At 50.0% G+C, this 14,574-nt stretch overlaps 6 protein-coding genes across 6 annotated transcripts; 2 read left to right on the top strand and 4 right to left on the bottom strand.

Moving 5' to 3' along the window:
• Window positions 1-302: 302 nt before the first annotated feature.
• Window positions 303-2,420, bottom strand: MIND_01076600 (F-box domain-containing protein; the record flags this gene model as incomplete). Its single annotated transcript, XM_037367340.1, has 9 exons — window positions 2,286-2,420; window positions 2,030-2,233; window positions 1,888-1,979; window positions 1,750-1,832; window positions 1,557-1,699; window positions 1,382-1,503; window positions 1,217-1,335; window positions 417-1,162; window positions 303-368 (listed from the first exon to the last, which is right to left on the bottom strand). Exons 1-9 carry the CDS (start codon window positions 2,361-2,363, stop codon window positions 303-305), a joined length of 1,653 nt encoding a protein of 550 aa, XP_037216734.1. The 5' UTR covers window positions 2,364-2,420.
• Window positions 2,421-3,587: 1,167 nt separating this feature from the next.
• On the bottom strand, window positions 3,588-5,190 carry MIND_01076500 (RING-type domain-containing protein; the record flags this gene model as incomplete). Its single annotated transcript, XM_037367339.1, has 4 exons — window positions 3,588-4,331; window positions 4,417-4,608; window positions 4,665-5,041; window positions 5,106-5,190. 4 exons carry the CDS (start codon window positions 5,188-5,190, stop codon window positions 3,588-3,590), a joined length of 1,398 nt encoding a protein of 465 aa, XP_037216733.1.
• An 890-nt stretch (window positions 5,191-6,080) lies between these two features.
• On the bottom strand, window positions 6,081-6,482 carry MIND_01076400 (RING-type domain-containing protein; the record flags this gene model as incomplete). Its single annotated transcript, XM_037367338.1, has 1 exon — window positions 6,081-6,482. The coding sequence occupies one exon, from the start codon at window positions 6,480-6,482 to the stop codon at window positions 6,081-6,083; it is 402 nt and encodes a 133-aa protein (XP_037216732.1).
• Window positions 6,483-7,419: 937 nt separating this feature from the next.
• MIND_01076300 (L-asparaginase) lies at window positions 7,420-9,931 on the bottom strand (the record flags this gene model as incomplete). The annotated part of the gene is made up of 12 exons (XM_037367337.1): window positions 7,420-7,599; window positions 7,646-8,227; window positions 8,275-8,543; window positions 8,591-8,608; window positions 8,657-8,818; window positions 8,866-8,889; window positions 8,940-9,039; window positions 9,088-9,193; window positions 9,238-9,265; window positions 9,320-9,359; window positions 9,405-9,741; window positions 9,789-9,931. 12 exons carry the CDS (start codon window positions 9,929-9,931, stop codon window positions 7,420-7,422), a joined length of 1,989 nt encoding a protein of 662 aa, XP_037216731.1.
• Window positions 9,932-10,083: 152 nt separating this feature from the next.
• MIND_01076200 (Tryptophan synthase) lies at window positions 10,084-12,619 on the top strand (the record flags this gene model as incomplete). Its single annotated transcript, XM_037367336.1, has 10 exons — window positions 10,084-10,125; window positions 10,170-10,334; window positions 10,387-10,480; window positions 10,530-10,668; window positions 10,715-10,811; window positions 10,858-11,429; window positions 11,480-11,522; window positions 11,569-11,751; window positions 11,799-12,452; window positions 12,500-12,619. 10 exons carry the CDS (start codon window positions 10,084-10,086, stop codon window positions 12,617-12,619), a joined length of 2,109 nt encoding a protein of 702 aa, XP_037216730.1.
• A 134-nt stretch (window positions 12,620-12,753) lies between these two features.
• MIND_01076100 (uncharacterized protein) lies at window positions 12,754-14,097 on the top strand (the record flags this gene model as incomplete). Its single annotated transcript, XM_037367335.1, has 6 exons — window positions 12,754-12,812; window positions 12,865-13,010; window positions 13,058-13,379; window positions 13,432-13,536; window positions 13,581-13,976; window positions 14,025-14,097. 6 exons carry the CDS (start codon window positions 12,754-12,756, stop codon window positions 14,095-14,097), a joined length of 1,101 nt encoding a protein of 366 aa, XP_037216729.1.
• Window positions 14,098-14,574: the final 477 nt, after the last annotated feature.

Genomic DNA, 14,574 nt, shown 5'->3' with positions numbered 1-14,574 from the left:
TGAGCTTGGACTCCTTGTCCATCCTTGTCGTGGTGAAAGGATGAAAGAAAGTAGGCCCGTTATGTAGTCCTCACATTTTATCCTTATCGCGTGTAAGAGGAACAAAGAGAGATGGAGAAGAAAGGGAAGGGACAAAAAAACAAAGGGACGTGGCACGCGTCATGAACTCGCCTCTCACATCGTGTTTGATGGCTCGGATGCATCTTGGTTGAAAATAGTGACAACGTGATCTTCTAGTGATTGCGGGTCTGAAAGCTTTCCAAAGGTTATGGGTTGAGTGGATGACGGTACCTACAATACTATCAATCGCACAACTCCCATTCCGTCGCCTCATCATCCTCATAATGGACCTGGGCGCAATGCTTCACCTTTTTACTCGTATGAAACAACGTCAGGTAGGGTAATTAGCCACTCACCGCGTCTCGCCATGTCTTGGGAGCCGTGCTGATGTCAGACTGACGCGACCTGCGTGCACTGCGGAATCTCTCATCGCACGACAAGCACCGAAGAAGTCTACCTGCGGCTTGGGACTTCATATCGTCAAACGTTGCGCTTTCCGGACTTAGACCATAGGCTTTCACAACATTCTTCAGGCCTTCGGCAACCGGCCCGCTTTGGAATCGAAAGACGGATGCATGAAATGGACCTTGAGAATATACGGATGTTGCAACCTCTTGGTAAGAGTCTGTATCCGTGGGGGTACCATGAGGGACAGGGTTTGACCATTGGGACCCAAGGCGCGGGCAGTAGTGTTGCAGTAGTTTATCGAAGTAGGTGTGCTTCTGAGGACATGAAGCTGGGCATGGAACAATGGCTATCGCGAGTTCAAGCGGATTTGGCGCATTTGGTAAGCCCAAACAATTGCGAGCATGCTCCGTAACCTGCGCCAACGCATCTATTTCCCATCGTTTGAAAAGTTGGGGCATCGTAGGTCGTAATTCCTCCATCAACTCAATCAAGTCCCTATCACCTTCGAGGAGAGTGCGGACTTGTGGAATCAATGCGACGTCAATCGGGCGAGGGACAATCTTGAGCTGAGCAGTATTGATAGTGGATAACCCAGAGCGTTGTCTTTCAAAGATTCCAAGACGGCTTGTTAATGTGAATTTCCGCTTGTCTAGGCTCAGTCGTGCCACAAGTCCATCATCGGATTCCTGCGAGCCTGAGTAAAGAGGATATTAGCAGGGTGCTGGCATCATGCTGATAAAAACTTCACGAGTGGCTATTCTCTTCGCAGCTAAAATATCTGGGTAACTGCTCAATTGATCGAGCAACTTGCCCCCTTTCATCCATGCCTCGTCGTTCCATCCACGATCATTCATCCGCTTCACGATCCTGCAAATGAGTTAGGGTCGTTTTCAAGCATTCCCCACAATTATACTCGTGTATTCTCTCCATTCTTCTCATCTCCGCCTTGTCAGCTTTGGCCTCTGCTTTCTTCTCGTCTTCGTCAGCTCGATTCATGATTTGTTTAAATGCCCAGCTTCGACAACGTTTGCCATGCTACCGAAAACTTAGTTATGGCATCTTGTGCGAAAGGATATGCGGCAACAAACCTGCATAATGCGAGCAGTTTCCGCTTGGCGCTTTGCGATGATTTTGCGCCGGAGACCATCATCGTCTGTCGCAGACAGCCGAGCTAGAAGCTCCTGTTGGTGTGCTTTGACATAGTACCAGCCACTGCTATAGTATTCTTCGCCTTTTATCGGCTCAGTACCAGTCCTCAATCATCATAGAAAAATTACGCACCCTGGCGAATGCGGGGGAACACGGAATCCCAAGCAACTCCAGAGACGAGTTGTCGCAGCTCGTTGGGTATACGCTTGCATGTCCTGTCAGGACGAGGAGTCAGTAGACCGCGAACCTCAATGAAGAATCGGCGCATACTCTTGCTTCAGACAGTCTTCGCAATATCGGCCACCAAACTCCCACCAGACAGAATCATGGCGAATGTCGTCACGTAGGGCAACTTCGCAGACCTGGAAGGTATGATGAACAACATATATTGTGAGCCCTAATAAAGAGTTACCTGGCATGATTTGTCGAATGCCACACGCGTCCAGGCCGGTTCAGACAGGTACGACGGGCAGCCAGGGGGACCACCAGCGTCAGCATTGTTAGCAAACGCTGCCCTCCAGATGGCAATATTGGAGCGGTTTAGAATAAAATTTCGAATAGATTTGTTGGTACGAGCCAACGAAAGCAGATCCACAGGGAAAAGACAGTTGCAAATCTGGCAACAAGTCAAGTATATGGTATACGAGGAGATGAGAGGGAGTATTTACCTCGCAAAGTATGTCCAGTGGAATCATATTGAAACCGTCTACGTTGGAAATGAAGAGCTTAGACTTCTTGCGGACCATCCTTGCTTGAAATACTTGGGAGACTGAAGAGGACTGAAGTAGACTGAAGTAAACGCGTGACGTCACATATTGATGAATCACTCATGACAGGCAAATTGTTTAAGGACTTGCTCTTTGGCATTTGCATCCATAAGTAACCCGTTCCGTTCTCGCTAAGGGCGGGATTCACACACTTGGTAAGCCCCGCGATACCCTTGCCCTTGCCTCGACTTCAATGTTGTCTAAATGTCGAACGTGGAGGGGGAGTATAATGCTGGACGCATGAAGAGGAAGGGAGACGTCCAAAACATAAAGGCCACGAGGCACAGATAACAAAGTAGCCTTGTTTGCGTTTATCAGTGCGCTCTTCCATGTGATATTATTTTTACACCACGATCAAACGCGCTTCAACTCTCGAGCGAAAAACTGCCCCCTGCAGCAGCATCGACATCCATTATCTCATTCAAACCAGAAACCCTTTGGTCCCACCCCTCCACACCCTTCAACATCACTTCCCTGTGTCTTGATCTCCTGGTGAGTATGCTTTCGCCTCGCGTGCTCCGCGAGGCTTGCCCTCCAAAAAGTTCATTTCTCCTCCGAATCATCATTCATTCCATTACACGCGGTTCTATGGTACTTTCACTTCTCGCTATATACGAAGAAGGTGGGAGGGAGATTGTCCGTCTGGATGAGATATGCAGAGTTAAGTAATCGTGCAGATGGTGTCTAGGTACGTGAGGTGCTACAGAAAGACCGCGTCCAGGAGCGTGAAAGCTGGGGAAAACGAAGCAAACGAGACCCAATCTCGATAAAAAAAGAGTAAAAGGCTGGTATGTACGTGCGTGGTATCAAAGTGTGGGCTACAAGGATGAGCATATCCAAGGACGCGGGAGAGAGGAAGATGGAGAGCGAAAACAGAAGCGAAGAGTCGGGGAAAAAGTTGTCGGAAAGGGAAAACGAATATTCGAATATGTACAGTACTGCGAATCGGAGAGTGCGCAGAAGCAGTGACCGACTAGTATGCGGTGTGCCAAAAGCGAAAATGGAAATACGACGAGATCGCCGGTTTGTGTTTTTTTGGGGGGGATGAGTCGTACCCGATATGGAAGTCGGGAGAACGCGTTTGGGCATTAATGTAATGTGGCATTAACCACGATGTCGTTGAGTCGTAAAGGTCCGTGAGTCCGTGAGTTCATTGCGCCGTGTCGTTGCGTTTTTTTTTCTTCTTTTTTTCCTTTTCATTAATCATCGTCTTCTTCCTCGACCGAGACTCGATAGCCACGGAATGTGTAGGCCGACCGAGAGGGGGGGACGAACCATATATTTGACTTTGTCGTCGAAGGTGTTGGGAAGCCAGCGCTGGTGCAGTGCTTGTGCTTCATATTTCTCTTCTGAAAGAGATCGAGCCGCAAGTGGTGGCGGCGATGGGTGTGACAGACGACGGGCACGGGGAGCAGGTGCGGTTGTCTGGACTGGAGCTGGTGTATGCGAGCGAAGAGGAGTCGATGCGGCAGTCATGGACACGTGACGCGTTGGGGTGGGGGTCGTTGTGTTGGCTCGGGAAGGCGGAACTGGCGTCTGAGCTCTAGTGGGTGATTTCTCGAGACGGGCAGCCGCGTTAGCGCTGGCGAAGCTAATGCTATTGGAACGTGTTGGACCGGGAGTTTGGGATCTGGGTGGGGCTGGAGTGTAAGGACGAGGAGGGGAGACTGGGCCAGGTGTTTGGGCGCGTGCCAGATGGGGAGCAGGTGTTGTTGGTCGAGAAAACAACGATGAGGAACGAGTATGGGTCGAATTGAAGCGAGCAGCGGAAGATGCCGATGAGGTGTATGTTGTGGGCATCGGTGGAGGCGATGGCGAAAGATGACGGGCCTCCATGGACGAGGTGGGTGGTGGCGGGGCAGGTTGGGTCGCGGGGACAATTTTCATGCGACTCATCTCCTGCCTCAGGCTTTGACATTCCTGTGCCTTTTGGGAATATGCGGTTCGCTAAAACTGGTTAGTTGCTGACTAATCCGGAAAATCGTGACTCACTTGTCTAAAAAACCCAGTCAGTTCAGGTCATCGCAGACACAGACAAGTCGACGCACCGTTTCAGTTCCGAATCGAGTTTACTGTTCATGAGGTCTAGGTCATCGAGCTTGGTCTTGAGATTGGCTTCAACATTCTTGGCCAACCGGCTTGACTCAGAATGAGCCACATGATTCGTAAGAATCGCGCGTAAAAGGGCTGCGCTAAGAGTCAACGACGAGATTTGTGCACGAGACTGTGGATCGATGGGGGGTTAGCGAATTGGAGCGGAAACGATAGCCGAAAACCTACCTCGTCGTCGTCTTTGGGATCGGACATGAGCCACTCTTGGAGCTCCTTGTGGAGATGCGTCACCTCCTCCACTGAGCACTTCTTTGCTGCGACTTTGGCAACTTTGGCTTCGAGACGGCGAGCATCGAGACGAGTGCGAGAACAGCCGTCAGCCATCATAAGTCTTTTGTTCCAAGCATCGCTAGCAAAGTCGGGAGGGTTGGTGTCCATGTTGGGAAGCCGCCGGGGCGTGGTCCACCCGCTAGTATTGAAATCGAGTCGAATTAGACGAACAGAGTCGGGAGTAAAATTTTCTCGACAAAAGGGACAGGCAGGAGACAGCTTGGGGGCAGTCTTCTCTGCAATAGTCGTGCAACAGCTAGCGCATAAAACGTGTCCTGCAGGAAGAAAGTAAGAATCGGCGAAAAAAAGAGCGAGGAAAATAGAAGAAAAAAAACGGACCGCAAGGGATTGAATTCGGAAGGCAATGGGGACCGTATTCTTCTGCGCAAACATCGCAGGACGAGCCAGGGGTGAGGGTGAGCATCACGGCCGTCCGGCGCAGTTGCGCAGAAGAAAACAGTACGAGGAAGAGTTAGAAAGAGTTACCGTCACAGGGTAAAGGGGAGTATAGCCGAGCCGACTGATTATAAAAAGGACCGTCCAGATTTGGCATTCTCTGGCCAGATATCGTCGATTACTCACCCCGAGCACTGGTGACGCGTCACCAACTGCGCTTATGCCCGCTCCGAGTCCGCCACTGGCCTCAACGACGAGCAATTTTGCTCAGATTTCGCCCCGACACGGAAATTTTTCTATTTCCCCGATCAAGTCGAGATTGATGTCGTGATGTTGTTGATGCATTGTCTGAACCCTAGCCCTGGTCGTCCAAAACCACTAGAGATGCTGGCCACGGTGTCTACGGGAGACTCGAATTCTCTCGAATCCTCGGCCATGCCCAAGCAAAGTCCTGCGACCGTCTGAATCAGCCGCCAATGGTCCGCGGAAGCAAAGAAACGCGCCAAATCTCATGAGTGAATCGATTGCTGAGAAATGCTTTCATATTCATTTGATTTGAAGCTTGGTGCGCCGCGAAAGACACTCTCTGTCATCTTCAATTTACCCGCTTTGACCGAGCCACCAAACTCCGTCATAACCCGTTCCGTTCTCGCTAAGGGCGGGATTCACACACTTGGTAAGCGATCTCGACAGCCCATCTGCAAAGATACATCACCCGCGATACCCTTGCCCTTGCCTCGACTTCAATGTTGTCTAAATGTCGAACGTGGAGGGGGAGTATAATGCTGGACGCATGAAAAGGAAGGGAGACGTCCAAAACGTGAAGGCCACGAGGCACAGATAACAAAGTAGCCTTGTTTGCGTTTATCAGTGCGCTCTTTCATGTGATATTATTTTTACACCACGATCAAACGCGCTTCAACTCTCGAGCGAAAAACTGCCAGCATCGACATCCATTATCTCATTCAAACCAACGATTTCAAAGACACCCTTTGGTCCCAAGCCTCCGCACCCTTCAACATCACTTCCTTGTGTCTTGATCTCCTGGTATGCTTTCCGAATGGCCAGGGCAGCAGGAATCATCCCGGAACACGGAAATATAACAAGTTTGAAGCCCATCTCTTTCGCCTCCTTGACAGTCCAGTTCGGAGTCACACCATTGGTCGCAAGATTGAGTAGGACGGGGAGCCAATGTACGAACGGCTTCTTTGGCTTCTTCTTGAGAACGGAATCCTTCGATGAAAGCAACATCTGCCCCGACGGAAATTGCTGCTTTACAGCGGCGAATCGCCTCGGAAAGTCCAGCAGGCGCAACGGCATCCGAGCGAGCAATAATTACAATGTCCGAGCTTAGAGCGGCACGTGCATTTGCAGCTGCTCGAATGTGGATGAGATATTCTTCCAGAGAAACAAGTTGCTTGCTCCCCAGGTGGCCACAGCGCTGCAAACTCGTCAAGTCAAGGGTGGGGGACCTTGCAAAGCAAGGTGAAGCTTGGTGCGCCGCGAAAGACACACTCTCTCATCTTCAATTTACCCACTTTGACCGAGCCACCAAACTCCGTCATAAGTATCCATGTTGAGTCAATTTTCCTTAAACCCGGCCCCTGGCCCTTTTCCGTCCGCCAACATACGACCAAGTGGCCATTCTAGATCAGTGGCCTTGGAATCAACCTCTTTGAAAATTTCTGGCTTACGTGTTTCCAGCCTTTTCCTTTGCTTTTCTTTCTTCAGCGAGTTGCTCACTCAGTAGTTTACTTGCCGACAACACAAAGTTGGCCATGCTGATTCACATAGTTAGTAACGGCCCGACGCAATGTGCCTTGACAAACCTGCATGATACGGACGGTTTCTGCTTGACGATATTTAATAATATGTCACGTCGGACAGTATCATCATCTGCGGCGGAGAGCTGAGTCAAAAGTTCCCGCTGGTGTGCTTTGACGTAGTATCGAACTTGGCCCGGGCGTCCTGGAACTTTTATCCGCTCAAAGCTAAATCAAAATGGGCACGAATAAGGGAACGTACTCAAAGGTCTCATGTAGGGAAACACCGATTTCCAATCAACATCAGGGACAAGTTTACGGAGCTCATGAGATACGCTCTTGCGCGTCCTGTGCAAGGGGTCAAGACATGATCATTCTGGAAGTGATGTGCACGCTTGATCCCGACAGCGTCCACATAATCGACCTCCCAGAACCCACCAGGAAACAGAATGAAAGAAAGACTCGGACGCGTTGTGGGGTTGATAGCACTTGATTTACATTGAGATTGATTCTCTAGGAACACCAGCCTTCGCCCAGATATTTGAAGAGACCACATCACCATTCTCGGTAGCGGTCCTCACCGCCAGTTGTGCAAAAGTACCGTCCGAGCCACTCAGCCGAGCACCCGCTTGGATCAGCATATCGACGACGTTTTCATGTCCTTGTCTTGCAGCCTACCAAAAATAAGAGATGAGACGGATGAGAAATAGAAAACCAGACATAATAGAGCGCAGTATGACCCAAGGTATCTCGAAGATGGACAAGGGCCCCCGAATGTAGCAGGATGTCCACAGATTCGATGGCTCCGTTTGCAGAGGCAGCGTGCAACGGAGACCCACCCCATGAAGGGTCGAGTGCGTTGACCAATCCACTCGCTACGTGTAAAGGCCCTGGTGTGGAGATCATTTCATTGTCGTGCTCAGCTTTGATGCAAAACTTGAGAGCCTCTGTGTCGTTCCTAGCTGCGGCCGCGTGGATCAAGAAGGGCAGAAGTGCTCCTTCTGTAGATACCGCTTCCGAGACTGTCGAAGTCCAAGAAGCAGCAGCATCCTGTGTTGCTCCATCAGGTAGCGAGATGGTTATCTGTGGTGTAGGTGCTGATGAAGGCCGAGATGTTATTCTGACAAATTCTGATAACAGCCCTTGAATATTCTCCGAGTTTTGCTGCAGTGTTTCCTCAGCCAAAGTCGCGGCAGATGCCCTCGTCAGCTCGCCGCGCAGTGGTGTGCCTATCAACTTGCGAACATCTTCGACACTGAACTCTGGTTTGGACAACAGATAACTCAGTTTCGTCAATGCACACTGAAACTGGTGATAAGAAAAAGAGCCAGGTCACATGGAAAAATCACCTCTGGCGTCATATCGCTGCCAGCAATAACCCCAGCTGCCGACAATTCTCGCCCAGCTTCGTACGCATCAGAGACCGACCCCTTGATACACTGAGAGATCGCGACAACAATGACACCGCGATCACAAGCTTCTTTGAATGCGAAGAGCAGGTCAGCCCGCTGTGGGGCATTGCCAGATCCAAAACTTTCCAATACAACACCTCGAACGGGAGGCGACAGGAATGCACGAACTGTTGCTGTTGTTATACCCGGAAATAGCCGTAGAGTAGCTTGAAATATTGAGCGAACCAAAGTGGCCCACAAAAAATATACCTACCAACATGAGGACTCATTTCTGGGGCAACGATTAAGTATTCGGGGTTTGACTACAGGTTAGAATTACCTTTATGGGCCCTAAAGCGACGTAAACTTGTCTGTCGCAAAACATCGCTCCAGTTGACATGGATATCGATGCCGACTTTGACCAAGGGGGCGAAATTGGGACTGTCAAACGCAGAGAGATCATAGGATGACATCTTGGAGACCCTGTTTCCACGAAATAGCGCTGCGTGGGCTGTTATTTCGTTTCGGAGACGGGGTAGAATGACCTACTATGATTGAAGTACAGAGTTGTCTCTGTAGATTGTCAGTACCTAGTCCGAAGGGAGTACAGTTATGATCATGACCTGGTATGATGTAGTTGCCTGCAATGGTTAAAGCACCCATGAGATTATCGACTGCATCGTTGCGGAGTTGAGACAAGGGAATTTGGGCACCAGTCAATATCTGTGGCTGTTGTAACTTCTCGACGGTTCCAAGACTTATTAAACCTACCACTGTTTTTCCTAAATCTTCCAGTAAGAAACTCAAGGCGCTCGATGTGTAGGACATTGTATCAGTGCCATGCAGAATGACAAATGCATCGAATGAATAGTTCAGTCTATTGAGCCATAAGCAGACATGACAAAGAGCGAAACAACTTGCTCGATTTCAGACGCGAGTCGGATCCAGTCTGTACTAAGGCAAAAAACTGAGTGAAAAACAAACGGAAAGGGCGATAGACAACCTTCGGTCTCGATGTTGCTACTGTCCAATAACGGATTCCACTAGGACGATGAAAATGTATTCAGTCCTGGTGAGGTGCTGCTGACTTCAAGGATTGCATAGCGAATAGATTTGCTGCCACTGCTCCCCGAAACCGAGGTTCGTGGCGTGATTAAGGACGGCAGATGAGCTTCGTAGACGTTTTCGGCGACTTGGACACAAGTTGGAGGCGGAGGCCGGTCGTTCTTGTTGACGTCAAGGGTGGCAGAACTACCGATTGGCCGAGAAGACCGCACAAGGAGTGTGGGTTGTGGAAATTGCGAAGTTGTCGGACTTTGAGATGGACTTGATCGTCCGCTCCCGCTCAAAAACTGTCTGAAGCCTTGGACGGAGCTTGAGTTGGAAAATAGAGAGTCTTGCATCGGGTCATGGAAACGAGTCTGGCTGAGTAGAGAGCGTTAAGAACGTTGCAGAAGAGCACTTTCGCCCACCTTTTGAGTGTCTCGGTTAAGAAATAAGGCTCCGGAACGTAACTGCCTCGGTTTCCCAGTAGCATGCCTATTGTGCCGCCCGTGTATATAACTAGTACGTGTGTTTCATCGCTAGCAAGACCGGTTTTCCCCTGGGGAAACATTTTCGACAGCCGTGAGCCAAAGACGACGCAGGTTGGCTGGCGCTCCTTCCGACAACGGTAAGGCAAGAAGGAAAGACCGCGTTAATCTCAGAAAGGGCCACGTGACGTGATCTCCAAAGCGCGACCGAATCAAATCTCTCTTTCCTACTCTCATGGAGGCCCTCAGAAAAGTGTTTGCAGACAAGAAAGCCGAAGTCCGCACCCGGAAAACCACACTTTCTAAACTTACCTTGCGTAGGGCGTCCCTGCATTCGTCACTTTCGTCACTGCGGGCTATCCAACAAAAGATGACACCGTCCCCACACTTCTTGCAATGCAGGAAGGCGGCGCGGACATTATAGAGCTTGGCATGCCGTTCTCTGACCCGATCGCCGACGGACCAGTTATTCAAGAAACCAACACCGTGATTGACTTGCCATTTTCCTGCCAATCCAGTCTAATCTCGTTCAAATAAGATTGCGCTGAAGAATGACATGGACTATGCGACTGTTCTCGGTCAAGTCAGAGAAGCTAGAAGCAAAGGACTTACAGCACCGATACTCCTCATGGGTCCGGAATTCCTCTGCATCGCCCACCTCGCGAAGCTAAACAGATGCAGGGTACTACAACCCATTGTTGGCATATGGTGAAGAAAAATCGATACAAGATGCGGTAGAAGCCGGTGCAAATGGGTTCATCATGGTCGACTTACCCCCTGAAGAGGCGATCGGCTTCCGTGAAAAGTGCAATAAAGCAAAGTTTGTGGCAAGTCTTGGTCGTGTGCCCGTTTAATCAATTCCACAGTCTATCCTATGTCCCACTAATAGCCCCGTCTACTACGTTAGGACGAATCAAATTCCTTGCCTCTATTGCCGACACTTTCATCTACGTTGTTTCCAAGGTCGGCCTGGTTTTCCTTGATATCTTCACGTCTCATGTATTTCCAGATGGGAACTACGGGCTCTTCAGATCAACTTAAATTGAACGCTGAGCTGCCTAATATCGTGGCTCGCGTTCGCCAATACGCCTCTGTACCTTTGGCGGTTGGATTTGGTGTGGCCAACCGCGAGCATTTTGAGGTTGTTGCGGATGCTGGTGCAGATGGTGTTGTGATTGGTAGCCGATTAGTTTCTATCATCAAGGACGCAGCGCCAGGCCAAATTCCTACCGCGGTGGAAGCTTTCTGTCGACTGATCAGTCAAAAGGGTCAACCACCCCGTGTCCGTCCTCCATCAGTGGTAACCCCTTCAGCTGTTCAAGAGGTTGTCGAAACCCCGAAAGGGACTTCCCAGCTACCCGCAAGATTTGGCCAATTCGGCGGACAATATGTGCCGGAGGCGCTTGTCGACTGCTTGGTCGAGCTTGAAGAGGCGCATAACGCTGCTATCGCTGATCCCGAATTCTGGAAAGAGTTCCAAAGTCATTATGGCTACATGAACCGCCCATCTCAACTTTATCTTGCCGAAAATCTTACGAAAGATGCCGGAGGTGCAAAAATTTGGCTCAAGCGAGAAGATCTGTGGGTAGTTGCTGTTTTTCGATGTCAAGCTTAATTTCTCCTTCTCTTAGGAACCACACCGGCTCGCACAAAATCAACAACGCCATAGGCCAGGTCAGTTTGAATCCTCCTCCGTGATTCCGTGTAAAACCTTGGACAGATTCTATTAGCTCGGAGAATAGGCAAGACACGCATAATAGCTGAAACCGGTGCTGGCCAACATGGTGTGGCGACAGCGACTGTCTGCGCTAAATTCGGGATGGAGTGTGTCATCTATATGGGGGCGGAAGATGTTCGGCGTCAGGCATTGAATGTTTTCAGGATAGAGATGCTCGGCGGAAAAGTGAGTGCCTTCAATTTGTTTTTCTGTGCTTTTTTGACCTGTTTTAGGTCATTCCAGTCCATTCGGGCTCATGCACACTGAAAGACGCTGTTAACGAAGCTTTCCGCGACTGGGTCACAAACCTTTCCACGACATACTACCTTGTTGGCTCATGTATCGGACCACACCCATTCCCAACCATCGTCCGGGACTATCAGAAAGTCATTGGAGAGGAGATCAAACGACAACTACAAGAGCGCCGCGGCAAGTTGCCAGATGCAGTCGTCGCCTGTGTTGGAGGTGGCAGCAATGCGATTGGGACCTTCTATGATTTTATTCCCGATAAATCTGTGCGGCTCGTCGGAGTGGAAGCCGGCGGAGAAGGCACAGATGGCGACCGTCATAGTGCTACACTTTCAGCTGGACAACCAGGAGTTCTTCATGGTGTTCGGACCTACATTTTGCAATCTCCCACTGGCCAGATCGTCGAAACACATTCAATCAGTGCTGGACTCGACTACCCTGGTGTTGGCCCAGAACATGCTTGGTTGAAGGACTCGGGGAGGGCGGAATACACATACGCGACTGATGAGCAAGCGCTGCGTGGGTTCCGAATGCTGACCCAACGAGAAGGAATCATCCCTGCCCTCGAATCATCACACGCTATCTGGGCTGGGGTCCAGCTTGCCAAGACTCTGCCGGTCGACTCTGATATAGTGATCGTAAGTGCTGGGTAGTTGACTTTGGACAATGGCTAATATGCCTCTAGTGCCTGTCTGGACGAGGGGACAAGGATGTGGAGCAAATTTCGGAGCTATTACCTAAATGGGCGAATGTTCTTGACTGGCACGTCGCCGCTCACGCGCAAGGCAAAGCAGCACGAGCATAAACTTGGAAGTTGTACATGACCACCAGATAAATCGATCATTAGATAATCTAAGCGAGAGGAGTTTGGCAGTTTGACTCGATTTTTGATCGCACACAATGACCTTGCCAACTACCACCACTGGGCTCTCCAGCACCATGGAGCAGCCCCAAAACCTGCGGGTAGTCGAAACCTTAGCTTGGAAACTACGGCGACGGTTAGTGGAAATTCGATAATGCGACCTCTCCACTCAGTTCACCACAATACAGGCAGCTTGTGGGCTCGCGGGCCACAGCTCTCGAGACTCTTGTTGTTCTCCGTCAAGTTATTTCAAAATCTCGCTTTTCAAATATCGAGCAGTTAGTGAGCATTATTCGAGGAGTTGGACGGAGATTAGTCGAGGCACAACCGAAAGGTATGTGAAACAGTTTGCTACTGCTAAGGGAAATCTGACCAAAACAGAGCACTCTGTGGGCAACACTGTGCGGAAGGTGCTTCACCATATACGAGAAGAGTATCATACTGCGACTGGAGGGTCTACAACGACTACTTCACCCGGATTCTCAATATCCAAGTTCGTGATGCTCGGCCAGCCGAGAAAGCAGACAGCATTGCCGAAGACAGAGAGCAAAAACACGATCAAGGAGAACGATCCAGATGATCCGGACGCGTTTGCGAGGAGTTTGAAGCCTGTGCTAATGGAGGCCATCCAAGATGTGTTCGATGAGTTGGAGACGGTCTACGATAATGTGGGCAAGAACGCACAAAACCACATCCATTCAGAGTTCGTCCAAGCAACCCAAAATTCCCCCCAGTCTTTACTCATTCGTCCTCAGTGAGATCATAATGACGCTTGGCATGTCAAAAACAGTCGAATCCTTCTTAATATCTGCGGCGCATCACCGAAACTACACAGTGATGGTTCTGGAGACAGCGCCAACGTCCGTCATTCCCCCGATGTTGTCATTTTACTCACTTAGACCAGATACGGTGGTCGTGAAATGTCCCAGGCATTATCGGCGGCTGGCATTTCGACGTTTTTAGTGCCCGACTCCTCGATATATGGTCTCATGTCCCGTGTTAACAAAGTTATACTTGGGACCCATGCTATCCTGGCCAATGGCGGTATGTTTGCCATCGCGGGGTCCTTATTGGCAGCAACAGCGGCCCACGTGCACAGCACGCCTGTGGTCGTCTGCGCTGGTCAATTCAAACTGACGCCTTCATGGAATCTATACCATGAATATGGGGCACTGGACTTCGGCGATCCAAGCCAAGTCTTGGGATTCGAGGAGGGTGCATTGGTCGACAAGGTGGACGTGGTCAACCCATTCTACGACTACGTTCCACCAAATTTGGTCGACGCGTACATCACAAACGAGTAAGTCGACATTCGCCATCCATTCAGCTTATCTAATCAATTGGACAGCGGTGACCATCCGCCAACATCAATATATCGATTGATCAAGGAGACATACGATGACGAGGACAACGAGCTATAGATTACCACTCTCTAGATTAGCACAGGCCCCGGGGACACTCCACCAAAGGGTTGTCGGAAAATATGGATTTTTGAGGGCGAAAAATCGAAAAACCCTTGTCGGAAACATGGATTTTTGAGCCTAAAATGGCACGGATCTTGTCGGAAATATGGATTTTTGAGGTAATGGTTTGCGCTTGAGTGGCGGGTGTTACCTGCTGTGACGCTTCAGCCGCTCGCGCCTACTCCAACGACACGTACAAAAGGCCTGTTAGAGTCTGTAGATGGAATAAGAAACACATTTCGCTCAGACACGTAGTTACACAGGTGTTTACTACCTACAGCTTGTAGTAGCACTCGGCGCCGCAGGCGAGCGAAAAAATCGGCTCCACGTAACAACCCTTGACGGATTATGGATTTTTGAGGCCCTGGAGGGCTTGTCCGGATGGATTTTTGAGGCCAAAAATGGCGAAATTTTCCGACAACCCTTTGGTGGAGT

Source organism: Mycena indigotica, assembly GCF_014461135.1.
Source record: "Mycena indigotica strain 171206Taipei chromosome Unknown Mind.scaff0009, whole genome shotgun sequence".
Lineage (NCBI taxonomy): Eukaryota > Fungi > Basidiomycota > Agaricomycetes > Agaricales > Mycenaceae > Mycena > Mycena indigotica.
The sequence above is the reverse complement of the archived record's forward strand: the minus strand, read 5'-3'. Positions and strand labels throughout refer to the sequence as shown.